The sequence below is a fragment of the Cyprinus carpio genome, chromosome A13 (assembly GCF_018340385.1).
Source record: "Cyprinus carpio isolate SPL01 chromosome A13, ASM1834038v1, whole genome shotgun sequence".
Taxonomy (NCBI): domain Eukaryota; kingdom Metazoa; phylum Chordata; class Actinopteri; order Cypriniformes; family Cyprinidae; genus Cyprinus; species Cyprinus carpio.
The window spans coordinates 26,261,579-26,281,879 of record NC_056584.1 but is presented as its reverse complement, the minus strand read 5'-3'; the positions used below and the strand labels follow the sequence as shown (position 1 = coordinate 26,281,879).

At 33.5% G+C, this 20,301-nt stretch overlaps 1 protein-coding gene across 1 annotated transcript; it reads right to left on the bottom strand.

The window, feature by feature from the left end:
• Positions 1–3,244: 3,244 nt before the first annotated feature.
• Positions 3,245–16,112, bottom strand: foxn2a (forkhead box N2a). Its single transcript, XM_042769525.1, is given in 7 exon segments — positions 3,245–3,734; positions 5,486–5,593; positions 6,733–6,740; positions 8,229–8,261; positions 8,293–8,376; positions 13,778–14,339; positions 15,541–16,112. Coding segments are annotated over 7 exon segments (1,299 nt in total). The 5' UTR covers positions 15,611–16,112; the 3' UTR covers positions 3,245–3,300.
• Positions 16,113–20,301: the final 4,189 nt, after the last annotated feature.

The window sequence follows — 20,301 nt, the reverse complement described above, 5'->3', positions numbered from 1 at the left end:
TTATTATTCATATGCATGTTAAAAAATAAGCCTTCATATGTGTATTTGCATGTAAATAAAGATAGACTGATCTATCAGATAGATAGATGGATAGATGGATCAATCTTTATGCATATGCATGATATTTATAAAATGTAGGATTTATATAAAATGTATAATTATCATAATTCGAGGTGCAGTGTACGTGAAAAAAAAAATGCAAAAAATCAACAAAACAAAACCATACAAACCAAAACCAAACCATACTAATGTTTCATTGTATTTGAGGTGAAATTACAATTCTAAAACATCAAATAATGTTTCTGGACAGGTTTGTGGTGAGATTTCTCCCTCACACAGGGGGGACTCTGAGCAGATATTATTTAGTTAGGTTTGGTGAGATTCTCCCTCACAGGGACTTGGCAGATTTATTAGTTAATAGTCAATACTTCGTAACCTGATGCACAAAAAAGGAAATCAAGACATGATTAGTAAAGAGGTGTATGGAAGTGGTTTGTAGACACTGATGTAGAAAGAATAAAATGTGGGTCCAATGAGCAGCTCATTAACAGAGACCCTTTTATTCCTCATAGATGAGGTAGAAAGGGTTTTTTGTTTCTGATGTTGTTTGAGTGAGATGTGGTCCTGCGTCAGATTTCAGACGGAGGGGCAAACCAGGCAAAACAACAACAAAGCTGACCATACTCTGATTCTGACCGCCGTATACTTCATTCTGCTCCACGGCACTGAGCATTTGCACAGTATACGTCCTCTACTAACATACAGCATGAATAAATATTCATATTTAAAACAGCATGTTTTTTTGTAAATGTGGCAGTATGCAGTTTCTCATGAAATCATGTGTGGATCACTCTACTAACATACAGCATGAATAAATATTCATATTTAAAACAGCATTATATATTATATATATATAAATAATATATATATATATATATAATATATGTGGCAGTATGCAGTTTCTCATGAAATCATGTGTGGATCATATTTCATGAGTTTGTTTGTATATCAACTTTTTTTTTTTTACGGTATTATGGTTACAAATACTGTAATACTAATTCTTTACAATTAAAATCATCAAATTAGAGAATGTATGACAAATACTACCATGATGCATAAACATTTAGCAATTTACATAATGTTTAAATCTTTGTTTTCACATTAGATTAATGAAAATAAATGAGATTTTAAATTTAATTGAGTGCCATTTTTCCCAGAATTCTTTTGGAGGAGAATGATCTTAAATTGTTAAGAAATCAATGTCATCATGGAAAAGAAAAATCTCAATCTTCATTTTCTTTATGAAAAATATATCTTACTTTTCCTTTTGATTTTGAGGTGAAATATGACCTTTTCTTTAGCGGTTTCATGCGATTCACCCTCATATGAACATGTATCTCTGCATCTACATCCACAGTCTTGAGTTCAAGGTTTAAATGGTTTAAATCCAGTGATGATCTCCCAAAGTCTGCTGACTGCGTTAAAACACGCAAAAATGTGCACAGAAACACACACATACATAATCACACACACAAAGAGGAAATATAGAGCTACACGGCTTTCGTTTTTTGCATAGGCTCTGAACAGAGGGAATCAAACAGCAAGCTGTTTCATTCAACACATCCGAACAGATCACAGACACCGAAGAGAGAGAAAGAAACCAGGATGATGGGAAAATGTGTTCCAGTCCCCTGCTATTCATTCAGACTGCTTCCAGAGTCCATGTGGGGCCGGTCTGTGTTTCTGAATCCTTCCGCTGATGCTTGTGGATCTTTGTGGATTGATGTATAATGTTGTGGTTTTGATTTGTTGACTTTTTAAAGTTGTTAAAGGCTCATTTAAAATCTAATGAAATCTTTCATGAACATGTTTCTTGTAGTGTATTTTATTTTTTGATTTTATAATTTAGTTAAAGGTTAATTTTTATATTCTTCATTTAAAAAAAAGTATATTTTAGTACTGTTATAATAATTATTATTAATATTATTATTATTTTTTGCATTGTAACATTTTCATGACAACCAAGCATTTATAGGAAAAATAACATTAAGGTAGAAATTATTGTATTTTTTCATGACAACCAAGCATAGTGGATTTAAAAATGTAACTGGAAATGTATTCATGAAAAAGCTTTGTATTCAGAATGTGTAAATTTGGATGTGCTTAATTCACTCAAAATGTAAAAAAAAAAAACAAAAAAAAAAAAAAAAAAATGCAATTGCAATTTTAAAAATAATTTTAATATAAATTTCAATATTTACAATGTTCAAAATAATTAAAATTTAATTTGTAATTTTAAAAAAAATCACAATAATTACAATTTACTTTGTGCAAGTGACAAAATGGGAAAAAACTAAGCCTATGTTAGTACTGTTATTATCATTATTATTATTATTATTTATTTGCATTTTTGTAAAAGTTAAAATACATTATGGTAGCATGCCACATTTTTTTTGCAGATTTTTTTTTGTTTGTAAAAAATTGCAAAAAAGAAAACACAAAACACTTCCTTACCTACTGTTTTTTTGTAAAAAATTGCAACAAAAAACACCTTACTACTGTATTTTTTAATTATTAAGAAAAATGTGAATTCTGAAGAATGTTTAAAATTTTAATGGTTTTTTTTTTTGTTTTTCTTTTTTTTTTTTTTTGTATTTTGTTCTGTAGTTTTCGTGTTCATTATTTTTATCCTCACAAAGATGGAACTGATTGATACTTAATGAGAAAGTAATCTGTCGATTCTTTCTGCACACCATCTGCTCAACACATATCCAGCGCCTCTGACGAAGAGAACGAACGTAACGCCAGCCGCCTGATGAGAATTATTGCATTTCTTTGTTCTGTACTTGGAAAAAAATACAAATTTGAAAAAAAAAAAAAAGACGTATTCTCATATATAAAGTGGATGACGAGAGGTTAGTGCTTCGAACAACACAGACATGCACTCGTTCTCTGTAAAAAAAAAAATTTTAAGAATTCCAAGCAAGACCCAGATTCACACTTGGAAGAGTACGGACACTCACTGCATCGCACGAGGTCTCTCCGAAGCACTTGCAAACGTTTAAGTAGAGGACCAAACCAAAACAACCAATTTTTCTCCCGAGAAATCCGACAAAACGTTTAAGAGGAAACAAAACACCAATTTCTCCCGAGAAATCCTGAAGCACGACAACCTGCGTTTCTCCGTAAGTCTTTGTATGGTTTAAGTTCAAATAAGAATATAGAGGTTTTAATGGTTTGATAATGGAGTAGTCTCAGTCACTGATGCACAGTCCTGGGGTTAAAATGTCTCTAAACTATTCATTTCCGACGCTTTTCCGGCTTTTTACTCTTGGCCGTTCGCTTCGAGAGATCCAAGCCGGACCGGATCCCGGCCAGGTGCAAGAGAGAGCCGGCCGCCTCCTTCAACTCCTCGTCCAGCTCCGGTTTGGACTCGTGACGGGCTCGTTTAACCGGAAGAGGGCACTTGACGGTGAGCGGGCGACGGATGGGGAGCGAGGGCTCTTCCTCCGAATCCTCGTCGCTGTGGAAGCCTTCGCTGCCGGCGCGGCGGTCCTGGCCCGAGTCACAGCCGGCCTCGTCCAGGGAGGACAGCGAGGAGGAGGAGGAGGAGGAGGAAGAGCGAGACGAGCAGCGCTGGAAGGACGAGCTGCTGTAGTTGTGGTCCTGCTTCGGGTCGCTGCTCACCAGGACCGAATCCGGGCGCGAGAGATCGATAGGGCTGTCCGGGTCACCTGAGGACAAAACCAACACAATCATCATGCAGTCGAAATGTTTCTGACATCCTCATTCCTGAAAATACAAGCAAGAATGTTGCTTTTTCAGGCACTGGTCAGTTTTGAGATTTTCTGACATCCTCGTCATAATGTGTTGATTTCAGTTTTGAGATTTTGGGCTATTTGGCTGGCAGAGCAGCTGAAAGAAAACATACAAAAGACACTCTAAGTGTTTATTTTTTTTTATTTTATTCCTTTTATCTTTCAAGGCTGTTTTTTCAAAATGAGTTCGTTCTCCACGGTTGCACTTACATACACCAAACTTTACACTTTTAGTCCTATCTATATGTTTTTGTTTTTGTTTTTACAGCGCATATATCTCATTTGCCTGATTTTTATACATTTTATTCTTAAAAACATGGTGAAAATTTATTTTTTGCTGGTTGTTAACAGTATTTTATAATACTCTAATTTTCTTATAGAGTAATAAAAAGAGAAATCAAAAATCCCCTTTAAAACCCATCAACTCTAATGTCAACAAAATTATGGTTTAGATTTTTGAACCAATGCTCATAAAAATTAGTGCATATTTAATTAGATTATGCATCATTTGCATATTTAAACATAACATTTCAGAAAACTGGTATTTCAAAAAAAAAAAAAAATGGAATTGATTTTTTGTAACTAATTTTGCTTTTTTTTGCATTACATTTTTTTAAATTAATCAAACAACCAACATATATCAATATTATTATTAACATTATATCTAATATTTCACATGCACACACACATATATATATAAAAAATGTGTGTGCGTGTGTGTGAGAAATTTAAAAAATATAATATAGCAGAATTATAGTAACATTTTTAGTACAGTATTTTTTATAAATTAAAAATAAATGTAAATAAAGTATTTAAAAGTGAAAAATTAGAAATGGTGGTATCTAATTAAATTATTTCTTTACTCTATTTACCAGGGTGTCTTGTCTTTTTTTTTTTGGATATATCTTTAATAACCCCATAAAGAGCCAGAAATATTCATTTTCATCATGTTTTTAGCAATAAAACACAAATTCAGGCAAATGTTATATGAAGAATCCTTTCTGTAAAAATCTTAAGACTCTAAATGAATAAGGAAGGAATAAAAACTGTAAAGTTTGGTGTATGCAAGTGCTGCTGAAGTGAAGGTTTCTGAAAGTGATATAAAAATAAACACTTAAAATATGTATGTTGCATGTTGTCTTTCCACTAGTCTGAAACAACACATTATTAAAAAAAAAAAAAAGGCAAATGGTCCAAAGTGCATAGTTTTTGCCGGTAGTGTATTTCTATTCTATGGCTCTAAAGGCTTCAGGTTCATTTTCTTGACAGGTTTCATGAGGTTCAGTCTTTTCATGTAAATTTTCCACCTCTGAAGTATCAATCTTATGAAACGCATCATCAAGTACTTCCATTCGCCCGTCTTAATGAAGCACTCTTATGATGGCTTATTCTACTACGGGTCATTAAGGCTCATTAGAGGTAGAGAACACTACAGTGATGCGCTTAACGAGGATAAAGACGAGTGAAGGAAGTGCAAGCTGCACTAATTACCAGCAAGAGCTTTTAGTTGTTATGCAGACATATTTGCAAATCCATCTCCATAAATGAGACGCAAATGTGCCTTTCTGCACAAACTTTCCAGGATCAACATTATAGGGGCACATGAGCTTAATAACAGAGCGTTAGAATGACAGACGTAATGATGGATAGATGGGGTGTTCTCTTACATGGGTCACTGTGGTGTCCGGGGGCCGAGTTTAAGAGCATCATGGCAGTGGCTGCATCGATGTCAGACTCTGTAAAGGACATAAAGACACACGGTGGTCAGAGCACTGCTCAGTGTGTGTGTGTGTGTGTGTGTGTGTGTCTATGGGGGGAAATCAAGGGACTGGAGTTTCTCTGTTTCCATGCAACCCTTCAGAACGTTTGAATTATTCACTACCAACCAGACAGAGAGAGTGAACACAACTGCTGCCACACTCGAGGAGACGGAGAAAGAGAAAGAAAGAAAATGCTTGATAATAGTCCAGACTACAAACTAAATCACAGGGTTCTCATACTGTGTGACCAATGAATTTTCATTATTTTGAAAGATGAGAAAGAGAAACTTCTAATAAATAAAAACAAGATGAGAAAGAGAAACTTCTAATAAATAAAAACAAATAAATAAAGATAATACAAATGTAAATTAAATAAGATTATGTGTTTTTTTTTTGTTTTTTTTGTTGTTGTTTGTATCATATAAAATTTAAAATACATCTACTATATTAAAATACTAATTTATAAAATCTATAGATAACATATAATAACATAAAAATACAATAAAAAAACATACAAACACACACATATAAAACTATATATATATATATAATTTTGTCACCCTGGGAACCTGGAAAATTTTTTTTTTTTGGAAATCACTAAAAACGCATGGGGGTGTTTTTTTTGTTTTTTTTGTGTATTGTATTCATATGAGATTTTTATCATTAGTATTTGTATATTTATTTAATTGCAAAATATAATATATATATTCTAATATATCTATATACCGATATCTACCTATATATACGGTTATGAGAGGTTTACCAATATATATATATATATGTATATCTGTGTTCTATTATTAATTGAAAGGCCAAATAATATAAAAATACGGCCCGATAAATTTATGAAAATACACACTATATACTTTAATAGCTACGTACACATGGGACAAACATAAAACTAAACAACTGGAGCATTTTTTTTTTAAATAAAGATTCCAATACTTGTTTATAGACATATTATAGAAGGCCTCCTGTCACCCTGGAGGGAACATGGGAAATGTTGAACAGTAAAAACATTGAAAGCTGTGATCATGAGACAAAGAAATCACTGAAAAAATCATGTCGGGGTGTGATGCGTGTAAAACAAATGTGGTGTTCCTAAAACTCACAGGAAGTGGGTCCCCCCCTTCACTGGATAACTTTCCACTGACCCCAAGGTCTTTGAAACCAGAGCCTTCCCATCCTGAGAAGAAGTCTCAATGTTCAGTCTACATCCATCCTAAATAGTAGTGTGAGATTAAAATAAGTGTGTCCCAAATCATAGTATGCTGAAAAAGAGTAGCTGGCCATGTTGAAGTCCCCAGATGGTCTCCTATTTCAGGTAGAAGTTCTGAAGCGTGGATCTTCTTGCAATAAAACTCTAATTGCTAAATATTGCCCACAATGCCATTGCGCTTTGGCGAATGATTCGGTACATTCAGAACTACAAATAACACTTTAATAAAAGCGTTAAAAAAACTATGCATTTGTTGAACTACATTGGCGGGATGTGTGCGACATGATTGCAGTGTTACGTTGAGAGAGTTTGGGTAAATAAAAACGCGTATATTTATTAAAAATAAATAAAAATATACCAATACGATCAACATTTAACATACCACAAACATGTAATAAATATGTATTTAATGTGCCCCCCCGGACACGCACACAAACCATCTGTGGTATTTTTATTATAATTTCATTGCCAGGAGGATGTGAATACACAACATAAGATGACTTGATGGAACAGGCCCGGGGTTTATACACAGTGATAACATTGGCGGGTGTGTGTAAGACAGTGGTCAGAGCGGATGAAACAGACAAGACTATGGAAAGGCAGTTTTAGGGCGTGACGATAATTGAATGAAGTTGGCCACCCCAAAACCTGCCTACTCTTCTGCTCCTACAACACTCAAAAAAACAAAGAGAGTACAGGATACTTTAAGAACCGGGGGAGGGATGGCGGGCCAGGCACGTTGTGGGGAACTGGGACCGGCCGGATGGCTCCCCACTGGTAGCCAGGTGGCTAAGATCAGGCCATGGTGGACATTGGGACAACAGAGGCATTTCAGGTGGCCAAATCCCATTTTTTTGAAGATGCACACATTTGAGTGGGAGCTGCCAATGGGGAGCCAGTGCAGGCTTTTCACGGCATTTGTAGACAACTACGGCCAAGATCGCCGACGGAAAACCATTCCATCGGCCTTGCATCCACTTGTTTCGAACAAAGTAACATAGGGAACGACCTCCGGCTGACGACATCGGGAAAACGGGTCTAGGACGGAGAATGGAATCAGGAACGGCGGACAGGACCCCTTTTAGAAGCGCAGACTCCGACCTGGAGGAAGAGGTGGACAAAGGTGCGGGTGAGAAGGCATCGCTGTCGGGAACAGCACGAGATCGGACAACACAGATAGGGACAGACTCGGAACGGTCTAAGGAAAACGGTAAGAACGGCCTAAAGCTCAGGACCATGAATCAAGTCACTTAGGAATGACTGAGAAGCCAAACGACGGACAAGACAGAACTACCTCGGCCTTTTCAGAGCGGCAATGGCATAGGAACATGGGCATTTGGGGAAATGTGTGGAAAGGGGTACCTTTTCAGAGGAAATGTGTGGAACAGGGCACCATCGTGCCGCGCGTGTTACGTCCTGGGTCCCTGAAACGGGGAAGCAGATCGGGGGGGCGTACAGAAGGATCTGTGACCGCCTCGGCACCGCTGTCGGGCACCGCCTCGGGAAAGTGCTGTTTCTCGGGCTAGGGATCAGATTGGGTCTGTCGGCATCGGGGTCCACACACCACCGCCAGAGAGTCCTTTCCCATTAACCTAGGAGAAATGGGCCACATGAACACGTACGGGCAGTCCGATTGCATCGGGAAACGCGAGTAAGAACGGAAAGAACTCGAAGAACAGAAGACCACTGTAGCATATCTAAAGTAAACACTCATTTAGCAGATATTACATCTAATAGGGTTGTGGCATCAAATCAATTAGCAGATATTACATCTAATAGGGTTGTGGCATCAAATCAAATCATCAGAACTGTATATTCTGCTTAAAAACCAAACGAACTGCTTAGCAGATATTACATCTAATAGGGTTGTGGCATCAAATCGGGCTCGGCTTACGGCCTTTCGGGAACCTAGACTATTAAGCGGCCTTGTCGGGAACGTTTTTCCTTACAAAAGATCTATATCCTCTATCTATCTCCTTACGGCATATAGGAATACGGGCTTTGAAGAACTATAAGTGATACAGTATGATGAAATATACATAAAAGATCAGATGTCACCCCTTCAGGATTTTGAGTGGTGCTGGGCTTTCATCTTTGACTGGGGCCATCTTTTTTGACTAGCAAGGCCCTGCATGTTACATTAAAGGTTAGGTTTTAACTTTAGTTTTGGGGGTTTTTTTTTGGATTTTTTTTTGATTAAAACGGATTATATAAGATATGATGTGTAATTTATATTTAGAGGTTTTTTTTTTTCATAAAAATAAAATGCATTTGTTATATAATAATAAAAAATAATTTTCATAAAAATAAAATGCATTTGTGACGAAGGGTGGTTAAGTTCCGGAATATCCCACTCCGTGCTCCATGGTGGCTGGGGAAACCGATTCGCAATACCACACCGCTGGATCTAGCATGATGAGTCCTTCTGTCACGACACGACCAAACAGGTAGATCCAATGCAGTACGGTTTTTAGGATAATACAAATCTCATGTCAGCCAGGCAAAGGTAACAATCCAGGTAAGCAGCCGAAACAAAGAGACACTACAAAAACCATCCGAGAACCACGAAAACCCGGGTGACATTCTAACAAGGACTCCGTGACAATTACAGAACACCGGGGTATTTAGACACAAGGAAATGACAATGTGCTAACGGGAATTGGCTGGTTGCAATGATGAGAAACACGGACAGCTGAGTGCAATGGAGCAGGATGAACAGAAAGGACTATGGGAATGGCAGTTCTAAAGTGGAGTGACAATAAGGGGAAGGGAGACCTCTAGTGGCCACCCAGGGAGACACAGAACGACACCGTGACAAAAATAAATAAATAATATATGGATAATAACATGGAATAAATAAATATAATGCATAATATACTTTGTATTACTTTATAATACAGAAATAATATTTATAATAATAATAATAATAATAATAATAGTAAAGAATGTTAGTTTAAGTTGAATTTATTAAGATTAAAACTAATCTCATTTAAGCAAAAAAAAAAATGCATAAAATATATAATTTATAATAATATATATTTTATTATTATTATAATAAATACATTTATAATAAACAATAAATAAGTTTATATTAATAGTAAATAATATACATACAAAATAAAATAAAACGGAACTGAGGTAGTATTAGGTGCATTTATTCAGATCTGAAAAATCATTGCACTGCAGTATTTTTTTTATTTTTTTTGTATAGAAAATTACTGTCCTATTACAGTAATGAGAAAACACTGCAGCCATTCTCACTGAAGAGAATCTGGTTAATTTACGTTGGTCGGATGTTCAGAAAATGGCAGGTGTGCAAGAAGCACAATTTTTATGTAGCGGTCCATTTCACTCCAAACACACAGAAAGAAAATGAGAAAACCGCTGGACATTTTCCCAGCAGCCTGGTGAGAGGATCTCGCTGCTCTAAGTGTCTTAATGTGATCATCTAAGCATGTGATTGGCAATACAAGCCCTGCTGGGAGTTTACGAGCAGTGGTTAAAAGCAGCCGATAAACATCAGAACATGGAAGTAAACAGGATAAAAAGTGTGTATGACAGGATCTGATCCACGAGTTCTCATACTGTATTAGTTAATTATTATTGCTCTCAATGGATGGATTTTGCGGGGAGTCAAGAGAGTTAAAGGCAGAATAACCCAGTTCTGAGAAAAGATGCTGGTGAAGATCTTCCATCTGCCAAACAGTGAAACAATACACAAAGACAGGTCAGGTTTAGATCAGATTTATACCTCAAAATCAAAAGAAAAAAAATATAAATATTATAAATTCTATTTCGAATTAACATTAAAAAAAGCTTACTTTTTGAACTATTAAAGTTTTTTTTTTTTTTTGCATTGTAAAATTATTTGCAATTAATGACAACAATTGAATACACTTCTAGAATTGTCTCTAGAAAAATCTCATTACCTCAAAAAATTTACATTATAAATAAATAAAATAATGTATAATAATAATATCTTTATTATAATAAATATGTATAATAATAAAAAAAATCACAAAAATAAAATGCATTTGTTGAATTACATTAATTTATTCAGATTTTATCTAGAAAAATCTTTGTATTGCAGTGTTTTTTACTGTATTTGTTTAACAGAAAATTACTAAACCACAAAATGTGTACATAAAACAATGTATATTTATTAAAATAAATAAAAATAATAACAAAATAAACTGATATTTGTTCTTATTAAATCGTATTACCACAAAAATGTAAATAATAAATTGTTTATTTATTATTATAAATAAAATTTATATAATAATTAAATGATGTTTTTTATTTTTATTAATAATATTAGATTTTAATAATATTTTATTATATTAATATAATGAATAAATAAAATGCATTGGTATTTGCATAACATTAATTTATTCACATTTTAACTCAAATCATTGCATTGCAATTTTTTTTTATTTATTTACAGAAAATTATTAAACTATTACAGTAATGATCAAACACATTCTCACTAATGAGAATTTGGGAGTGAAGTCTATGCAAAAAATCTTAATGCTCACGAAAAAAAAACATCTAATATTCTTTGTGCAAAATATAATATATATATAAATGTATAAATATATAGAGAGAGAGACACAGAGGAATAGGTAGGAGGAGGAGGAGGCCTATAACCTTGACTCAGATTACCAGCCTGCTCATAAACAGGAAGGAGGAAACGTTGTCATGGCAACCGAAACCAGGCAGTGTCATGTGAAACCAGCTCTGTGTGTCTGTGTCTGACGGATGGGCTCTCGCTGACCTCACAGCGCCACAGAAGATCATTTCACTGCCATTAGTAAACACAACGTCACGGCTGCGGCTCCTAACAGGAAACGGCACTCTGACCGTACAGTCGGACACAGAAAAATAATCAGCTGTGGCCTAATGCTTAGTGCACATGGACACAGGGTACTTTTACAGGAAACGGCAGGGTACTTTTTTTTTTATTTTTTGTTGTAATTAGAAATAGTTGGTTTTAAGGGTATTTTTTATAAAACGTTCTAGATAACATTTGAATCTTTTTTTAGCTTTAGCACAAAGACAAAATATTCATCTCATAAGCAAAAATGTCTATATTATTTTCTAATTACCGTAATAATTTTTTACGTTTCTGTAAAACAAAACACCGCAACAATTTTTCGTTTAAAAGCTGAATAAATTAAGGTTCTTTAAAATTAAAAGTTTTATTTTTATTTATTTATTGTTGTTTTGCAGCAATGAGGATGAAAAAGCACTAAAAAGAATTAAATAATTATATGAATTCATAAAATGTTCTAGATGATATTTTAATCATGGCTTTTAAATTTAGCACAATGGCAAATAAATGCCACTTTTTATACAATGTATTTTTTATAATATCACAGTATTTTTCTCCTCACAGTATAAATGTGTCTTAAAATATATTACTAGCTTTATATTTTAGTAAAGTGTTTTTTAGCAATGGTTAACATCATATTTTGGGGTCCTTGACATTGAAAATGTTGAAAAAAAAAATCACAGAAAAGCACTTGATTAAAAGCCACTGAGCAGAAACGACGGCGAAGAGAAGATATCCTGCAGTATTTGAGACATGCAGATACAAACACATTCCAAAATATATTACACTCCCCAAACTGTTACATGAGCCTGCTGTGTTTGCAGGAAGTGGAATTGTTGTGCTGCTTCCCTCGTCTTCGCTCACTGTGTCCTCCAGCAGTGTGTGTGTGTGTGTGTGTGTGTGTGTGTGCTGGGATTGTGTGTTTTTGTGTTTTGTTTGTTCTCAGGGAGGAGCCGTGACCTTGACTGGATCCCCACCTCTTTATCTCAGCGGAGCGGAGAAATCCTGGCCAAAACCCCACCGTCACATTTACGCTCGCTACAACCACTGCACCACAGTCACAGCTGAGACCATAGACCAGGGTTATTTACTATCAGTAATATACTGTTATAGTTTTTATTTATATTTTGAATGAGATTTTTTTTTTTTATATATATTTTCCATTTTAGCTAAAGTTATTATTAAGTAAATTAGTGCATGCTTTTAATTTTTAAAAATGTTTTTGTCATTTTTATTTATTTTATTTCAGTTTGAGTAATTCAGTTTTTATTTTTTTTTTTTTAGTTTTAGTATTTATGTATTTTTTTTTTTTTTTTTTTTTTTTTTTTTGGTTCATTTTTTTTTAAAAGTTTTTTTGTTTTTTTGTCTTTTTTTTTTTTTTCTTTTCGTTTTTGCTTTTTATGTCTATTTAATGTACATCTTAGTTTTAGTCATTTTAACTACAACATAAAACAAACCAAAACACTGCATTGGCATGAGCCAGAAATGAGTTTTCATTTTTATATTTTAAATTTAATTTTTTTTTTTTTTTTGTTGTTGTTGTTGTTTTTTGAAATGAGTTTTCATTTTTATATTTTAAATTTAATTTTTTTTTTTTTATTTATTTTAATTTTATTTCAGTTTTCTTTTTAGTAATTTTAGTACTTCAGCTTAAACTTATTTCTCTTATTTTTAAATTTTCCATTTTCCAAGTTTAAGTAATTAAGATGTTTATTTTTGTCATTTTTATTGGCTTTATATATATATTTTTTTTTTTTAGTTTAAATTTTAGTCATTTTTACTACTGCAACTAACTGAAAAAAAGTTTTTATTTGCTGTTTTTTTTTTTACTATTGTTCATTTTTATTAGTTTTTGTTGTTTTTAATGTCTATATTATCATTTTAATTTCAGTTTTAGTACTTCAATTTGGACTAAACAAAAATTAAAAAGTTTTTAAATTATTTTATATAATTTTATATTTTTTAATTTATTTTATTTATTTTTTTTTTATTTTGTTTTTTTTTGTGTTTAAAGTAATGGTTTTAGCTTTTTTTGATTTTGATATCCCTGCTGTGAAAGAAACCACGCCATATTGGTTTGAGGGAACTACTCCTTCAACCTCAGGATAAGATAAAAGTATTAGTTAAATGACTCGATGATACGACTAACTCTGCACCGCTCACCTTCCCAAGGCCCCTCTCCACTTTGCGGAAACACTTGTTGAGGGACAGGTTGTGGCGCACCGAGTTCTTCCAGCCAGTGGGGGCGCTAGAGAAGTACGGGAAGTGCTCCAGGATCCACCCGTAGATGTCCTTCACCGGGAGAGACTTGCTGGGCGACTGTTCGATGGCCATGTATATGAGCAGGGAGAAGGAGAACGGCGGCTTGGACTTGACGGAGTCTCCGGCGTGCGCCGCGGTCGAGGAGATGACGGAGGCGCCGTGGTTGCCCTCGATGTCGAAGAGCGGGCTGGGTCTGGACTGGGCCTCGGGGCCGCCCAGCGTGAAGTTCTGGAGCAGGTTCTCGTGGAGCCAGTTGAGGTTGGTGAGCTCCTCGTCTCCTGAGCTGGAGCTGTGGTCCAGGCTGGTGGCCAGAGGGCTAGCGGCGCACTCGGCTTCGGGCAGCGTCCCACAAACCCCGCGCAGGCCCGTCCGATCCCCCAGAATGCCCGGGGATTCTGCTTTCTTATCCGGCGACATCCCGATGATTGGACCCATTAAATCAAGGAAGTCTGTTGCAGAGAGAAACAGAAAAAAAAGACATTAAAAACAAAATAAATGATGTTATATATATTACTTTGCTGGATATAGCAAATGATGACAAAATAACCATTTGAAACTAGATAAATGGTCTATGCTTAATTTCATGAAGTGTGTGATTAATCTCTGAAAGAAATTGAGTGATTAATTAGATTAAAAATATTTAATTGATTGACAGCCCTAATATCAATTAAATTAATTTAATTAAAAATATTAAACATTTAATTTTATATAAAATAAACTATAAACAAAAACATATTTAAAATAAAATAAAAAATATAAAATAAAATGGCATGACATTGATTAACGTTTCATGCTACCGTTTCAGAGTATCAACCATAACTGTGTCAACAACAAAAAAGAAAATTGAAATTAAAATTAAATGAAACAAAAAAAGGGGAGAAAAATATAAAATAGACCCTTTTTTAATCTCAATTAATTAATTTTTTTTTAATTAAATTTAATTTATTAGTTGATATTGGATTTTTAATTTTTCATGCTCATTTCTGTTTATTTTCTATTATTTGCCAACAAGCACAATAACACTGGTAACTGATTAACTGTTAAATGCCTACTTTAAATGAAGAAATGAACACAAATAAATGCAATTTTAGCCGATCTCAAAAATAAATATCCATCTTTCAAAATTTCTAATACATTGTTATGTCTAAATTCACTTACAGTGTTTAAAACATTTAATGTTTTTTGCATTTTACCTAATAATAATAATAACTAATATTTATATTATTAATATAATATTTTTTATTTATACTATATCATTTACATTAAATTAATAATGCTATTTACTTTTTTTTTTATTATATATAAATATGAAAACACACACACACACACACATATATATATTACACCGGGATGAATTCGCTTCAACAGCGGACACATATTAAATTGTTCACCAAGATATTTTCCATCTAACACGCTCTCTTAAAGCTGAACAGTGTAATGAATGATGATTGAAACTTTCTGTTGTCATCATTGAAAACAATGAATGAAACATTCTCATTGTCACTATTCACAACACTGATCAAACTCATGCCAGACATTATTAATTGGTCAATTCAAGCTTTTTTTCCTTTTTACAACCATTTTTCAAGAGCACAAGCTTTGGATTAAAGTTTTCCCGACATATTCTCCTCTAATCTCCCTCATTCCCACCCAATGATCTCTCTCTCAGAGAATCAGCCGGCGTTTCTCGCTCTCGTCTGCTGGTATTTCTCGCAGTCATTCAGTGATGGCAGCTGAAGGAGCGGCTCTTGTGTCTGAGGGTTGTTGAGGTTTCTCGAGAGCGTCTGAAATGACCCGGCCTCGTTCTCATCTCCGCCCACCTCCTCACGCAGCTGCTAGTTAGCCATCGACCGCCACTTGATGAGGAGCCAACGGGCAGCTTAAAGCCAAAGGAGAAGAAAAAACACTTCTAGAAGGCAGACCGTCTCTCTGTGCATCCCTTACCACGGAACGAGAGGGGACAGTGCTGCTTAGGGAACCTATTGCCCGTAAAGGGCCGAGCAGAAGAGCATCGCTGCCGGTTATTTGCATTTGTATGAAACAGTTCAGTGGGAACTTTATTGAAAGCATGTTGAAATCGCTATACATCTGAATCGGATCGCATTTGTGTGGGTGCTCTCGCTGTAATGGCATCAATATGGATTCACGTTTCGTGGTATTATTTAAGAGTATCATCCATAATTGTGCACCAACAATAAAAAAAGGAAAAAAGGAAAAGAAAAGAAAATTAAAAAAGAAAATGAAAAAACAAATTTAAAATAAAAATATTTAACCAAAACAAAGTATAAAAACAGAATCAGAAAAATTTAATTAAATTAACTGATTAACTAAAAAAAAAATAATAAAAATAATTATATTCTGTAACGGCATCATATGGATTTGTTTCATGGTATAGTTTTAGAGTATCATCCATAATTGTGCACAAACAATAAAATAAAAAAAATAAGTCATAATAATATAATTAAAAGAATGAAATAAAACAAAGAAATGCATAGAAAAAATATTTAAAATAAAACAGAATTATGAAATATAAAAAAATTAAAAACTAATAAACTAAAAATATTGAAAAATACAAAAAAAAATACAAATTTTCATGTTATTGTTTTAGAGTATCATCCATAATTGTGTGCCAACAATTAATAAAAAACAATAATAATATAATAAAAAAATTAAATAAAACAAAAAGAAAAATACTTAAAACAACAAAAAACAAACATGAAAACTAATAAATTCAAAAAAAAAATTTTAATTAGATGACATGATTTATGTTTCATGCTATTGTTTTAGAGTAAAATTGTGCACAAACAATCAAAAAAAGGTAAATATATATATATATATATATATATATAGAGAGAGAGAGAGAGAGAGAGAGAGAGAGAGAGAGAGAGAGAGAGAGCGAGAGAGAGAGAAAACTACAATTTATAGCAATTATAACAAATAAAAAATTATATATAAAAAATGAAACAAAAAAACCTGGGTTGGATTGCATTTGTATGGATGCTTTCGCTGTAATGGCATCATATGGAAGGTTTCATGATATTGTTTCAAACATCATCCGTAATTGTGCGCCAACAGTTGGCACACTGTTAAGCCAAACGGCACAAATACATTAATGTAAAAGATACAGATGAAGCCCAGCCGTGGCATTACAGCAGAAAGCAGGTCAATGGCGTCGAGTGAATGGGCAAATCCCTGCCGTCTAGTCGCACCACGCTCAAATCCGTGCCCTAACGTCACCATGACAACCGTGCTGTCAGTTCAATTAGGAGCGCGGATTAGACAGCGGATTGAATAAGAGCAGGGAAAGTCCATCCAGTTAAGCCATCAACTTGCATCAACTTGCACTTGCATAACTGTCATGCAACTAGTACTATTTTGCAGTATCTTACTATGTGCAATAGATTTTCTGTGTGCATGAAATATCCAGATGACCCACCTACCTATCCGTCTGTATGTGCAGTATACAAAACAGTGGACTGTATCCCACAATGCAATGCACCCAGTATGAACTTTTATTTACAGTGTGAAAAATAAAGTACTGAAAATATAAACCTTGATATTAAACATCTTTGTGACTTATTCATTTCTGCATTTGTCCTTGCGAGCTACAGACAAAAATATGCATCGCAACCAGAGTAATCTGATTCAGTAACAAATGACTCTTATGAGCTGGTCACAACTTGTATATTCCAATTCATCAACAAATTAATCATTCAAAAAGACTCACATTTAAAAAGTTTGCATTAGTCTGGCAAATTCTTAACTAAATGAACAAATATACATATACAGTAAATGATGGACAAGAACTCACTCACTGCAAAACACTGCAGTATATAGTGTGTATCCTGTGCAGTATGGAGTAAGTACACTAGTATTCCGGCCTCTATGTGAGAGCAGAATAAGTTCTGGAGTATTGTGGGAAAACTACCTTTGGAAAAATAGTCTAGTATTTCCTTTTTTCAACCCTGGATCAATAAGAGAATGTAATGGAAAAGAGCTAACGGAGAATGAGTGAGCAAATGAAAGGTTGAGAGAAGCGCCATGGAAACAGTAAAATTAATAAATAAGTCATAAGCAGTGCATGATGAATCATAACTCTCCGGAAAGTGGAGTTATCAGACATGTCAGGCAGCAACAGAGCTGCCCAAATGCGTTAAAGCAAAGCTTCCTCCCCAAAGCCCAAAATACAAACAGAAATCCTCTTTTAAAAGGTTTCAGAAAGACAGAGCCATGGCACATGAGGTAATGTACATTCTCACAACACAAAAAAAATAAATGGAGAAAAAAAAAAACCTTTAAAATTGAACAACTATAACAATAATGGGGTTTAAAAAAATAAATAAAAATAAAACAATTAAATGAAAATAAAAAATATAAAAAATAAAAAAATCTTAAAACAATTAAATGAAAATCACAAAATAAAAAAAAAATAAAAAAATCTAATGTAAAAAAAAAATAAAAAATTATATTGTATAAAAATTTTATGTATATTAAAATTTAAATGTTTTTAATTATTTAAATATTATACATTAAAAAAATACTGAAAAGAAAAACATACAAAATAATAAAATATACAAAATAAAAACAAAATATATATAAAATAATATAATGAAATTAAATGAAAAAAATACAATAACAAAAAAAAATTCAAAAATAAAAATTTACTAATTAAAATAATATATATAAATAACCAAAAAAAATGAATAAACCACCAAACAAAACATTAGCATATATATATAAATATATATATATACAATGCTAATGGTTTTGTTTTGGTTATTTCATTTTATTTCATATATATATATATATAAGATATATATAATATACATAAACATATATATATATATATATACACATATACACATATATTATATATAATATAAATATATATATATATATATATATAATATATCAAAATATAATAAAAGCAATATAAATAAATCAAATACAAAATAACTAAAAAGATTTTTTAAATAAACATTATCAAACGATAAATAAAATTACTAAAACAAATATTTTTTAAAAACAATAACAAAAATACTATAACAAAATAGTAATATTTTTTATTAAAGCAAACAACATCATCAAAAAATATATATAAAAATAAGAGAACATTTTATTATGCAGATTAGTGTCAAGACAGGGTGCGGCACGTTCACTTTTTGCACATGCAGAAAGTTAAGCATGCATAACTGTGTGGTTTACGAAACATGTTGCCTTTACTGTGTTGTAATTGTTTAAGTACCCTTAACCGGCCAGTGTCATTACCATAAACACAAGGCTGCTCCTGTTAACCCATTAACTTCAACCCGGCTCGGCTCTATAGCCTCTGGGTAGTTCATTAACCCCTATTAGCAACACAAACTCTGACCTGAACCGAGTGGAGAAGCCCTAATAATTCCCAGGTGCTGCTGGGAAGTAGCGGGGGGGCCGGCGACCCATAAAAGCGCAGCACAATTCCTTTACAATTTGAGACGGCCACTACATTTGAGCGCCGCTGTCGAGCAACAACGGGAAGTGGATTTTATGTGATTAGCTCATAGTCGATTATCATCGCTGTTGTGATTATCATAATTATCGGGGCTCTTATCAAACGGCATCAAAGCGGCGTCCGGTAATGGCACACTTGTGAGGGCAAGAGAGAGAGCGCTAATGAGGGATGTTTGTGACACCGGGGTTTGATCACAGAGATCCCACAAGCTCATCTGCAAGTTAAAATTCCCATTCAATGCCAAGCCTTTCATTCATGAGAGCGGCAGACAGGTGCCAGCGACGCTTGCCTTTCCATCTCTTTCATCCTTAAAGTGGCAGGCTTGTTTTCAGCATTGACAATTTTTCTGCAACTGTGGGAGTTTTGTTTTTTGGATTGGCAGTTTTTCCACATTTTTTTATATATATATATATATATATATGTGTGTGGGTGTGTGTGTGTGTGTGTGTGTGTGTGTGTGTGTGTGTGTGTGTGTGTGTGTGTGTGTGTGTGTGTGTGTGTGAGAGAGAGAGAGAGAGTGAGATTAGGGCTCTAAGAAATCCACTTTATTTTTCCCAAATTCCTTTTTTTTCTACTTTATTTTTCTTTGTTTTCCATTTTTCTAGATTTTGCTTTAGTGGTTGAATTATATAGTAATAATCAAAAAGCATGTCTAATCAATTGAATTCATAAAACTTTAATAATGTATACTTTTTTTTTTTTTTACAATAATAGGACTATATGAAATGTTTTATAATTTTGGTGTTGTCTTAATTTTTTTAATTATGATTTAATATAAATCAAATCAAGCCATTAACAATTTAACAAATGTTTTAAAATGTAAAATTCAGAAATTTTATTTTGGCAAAGAAATCGCTGCACATTAAAGGTTTACTGTTTTAATTTTAGGGGTTTTTTTTTAATTACAAGAAAAATTGTTA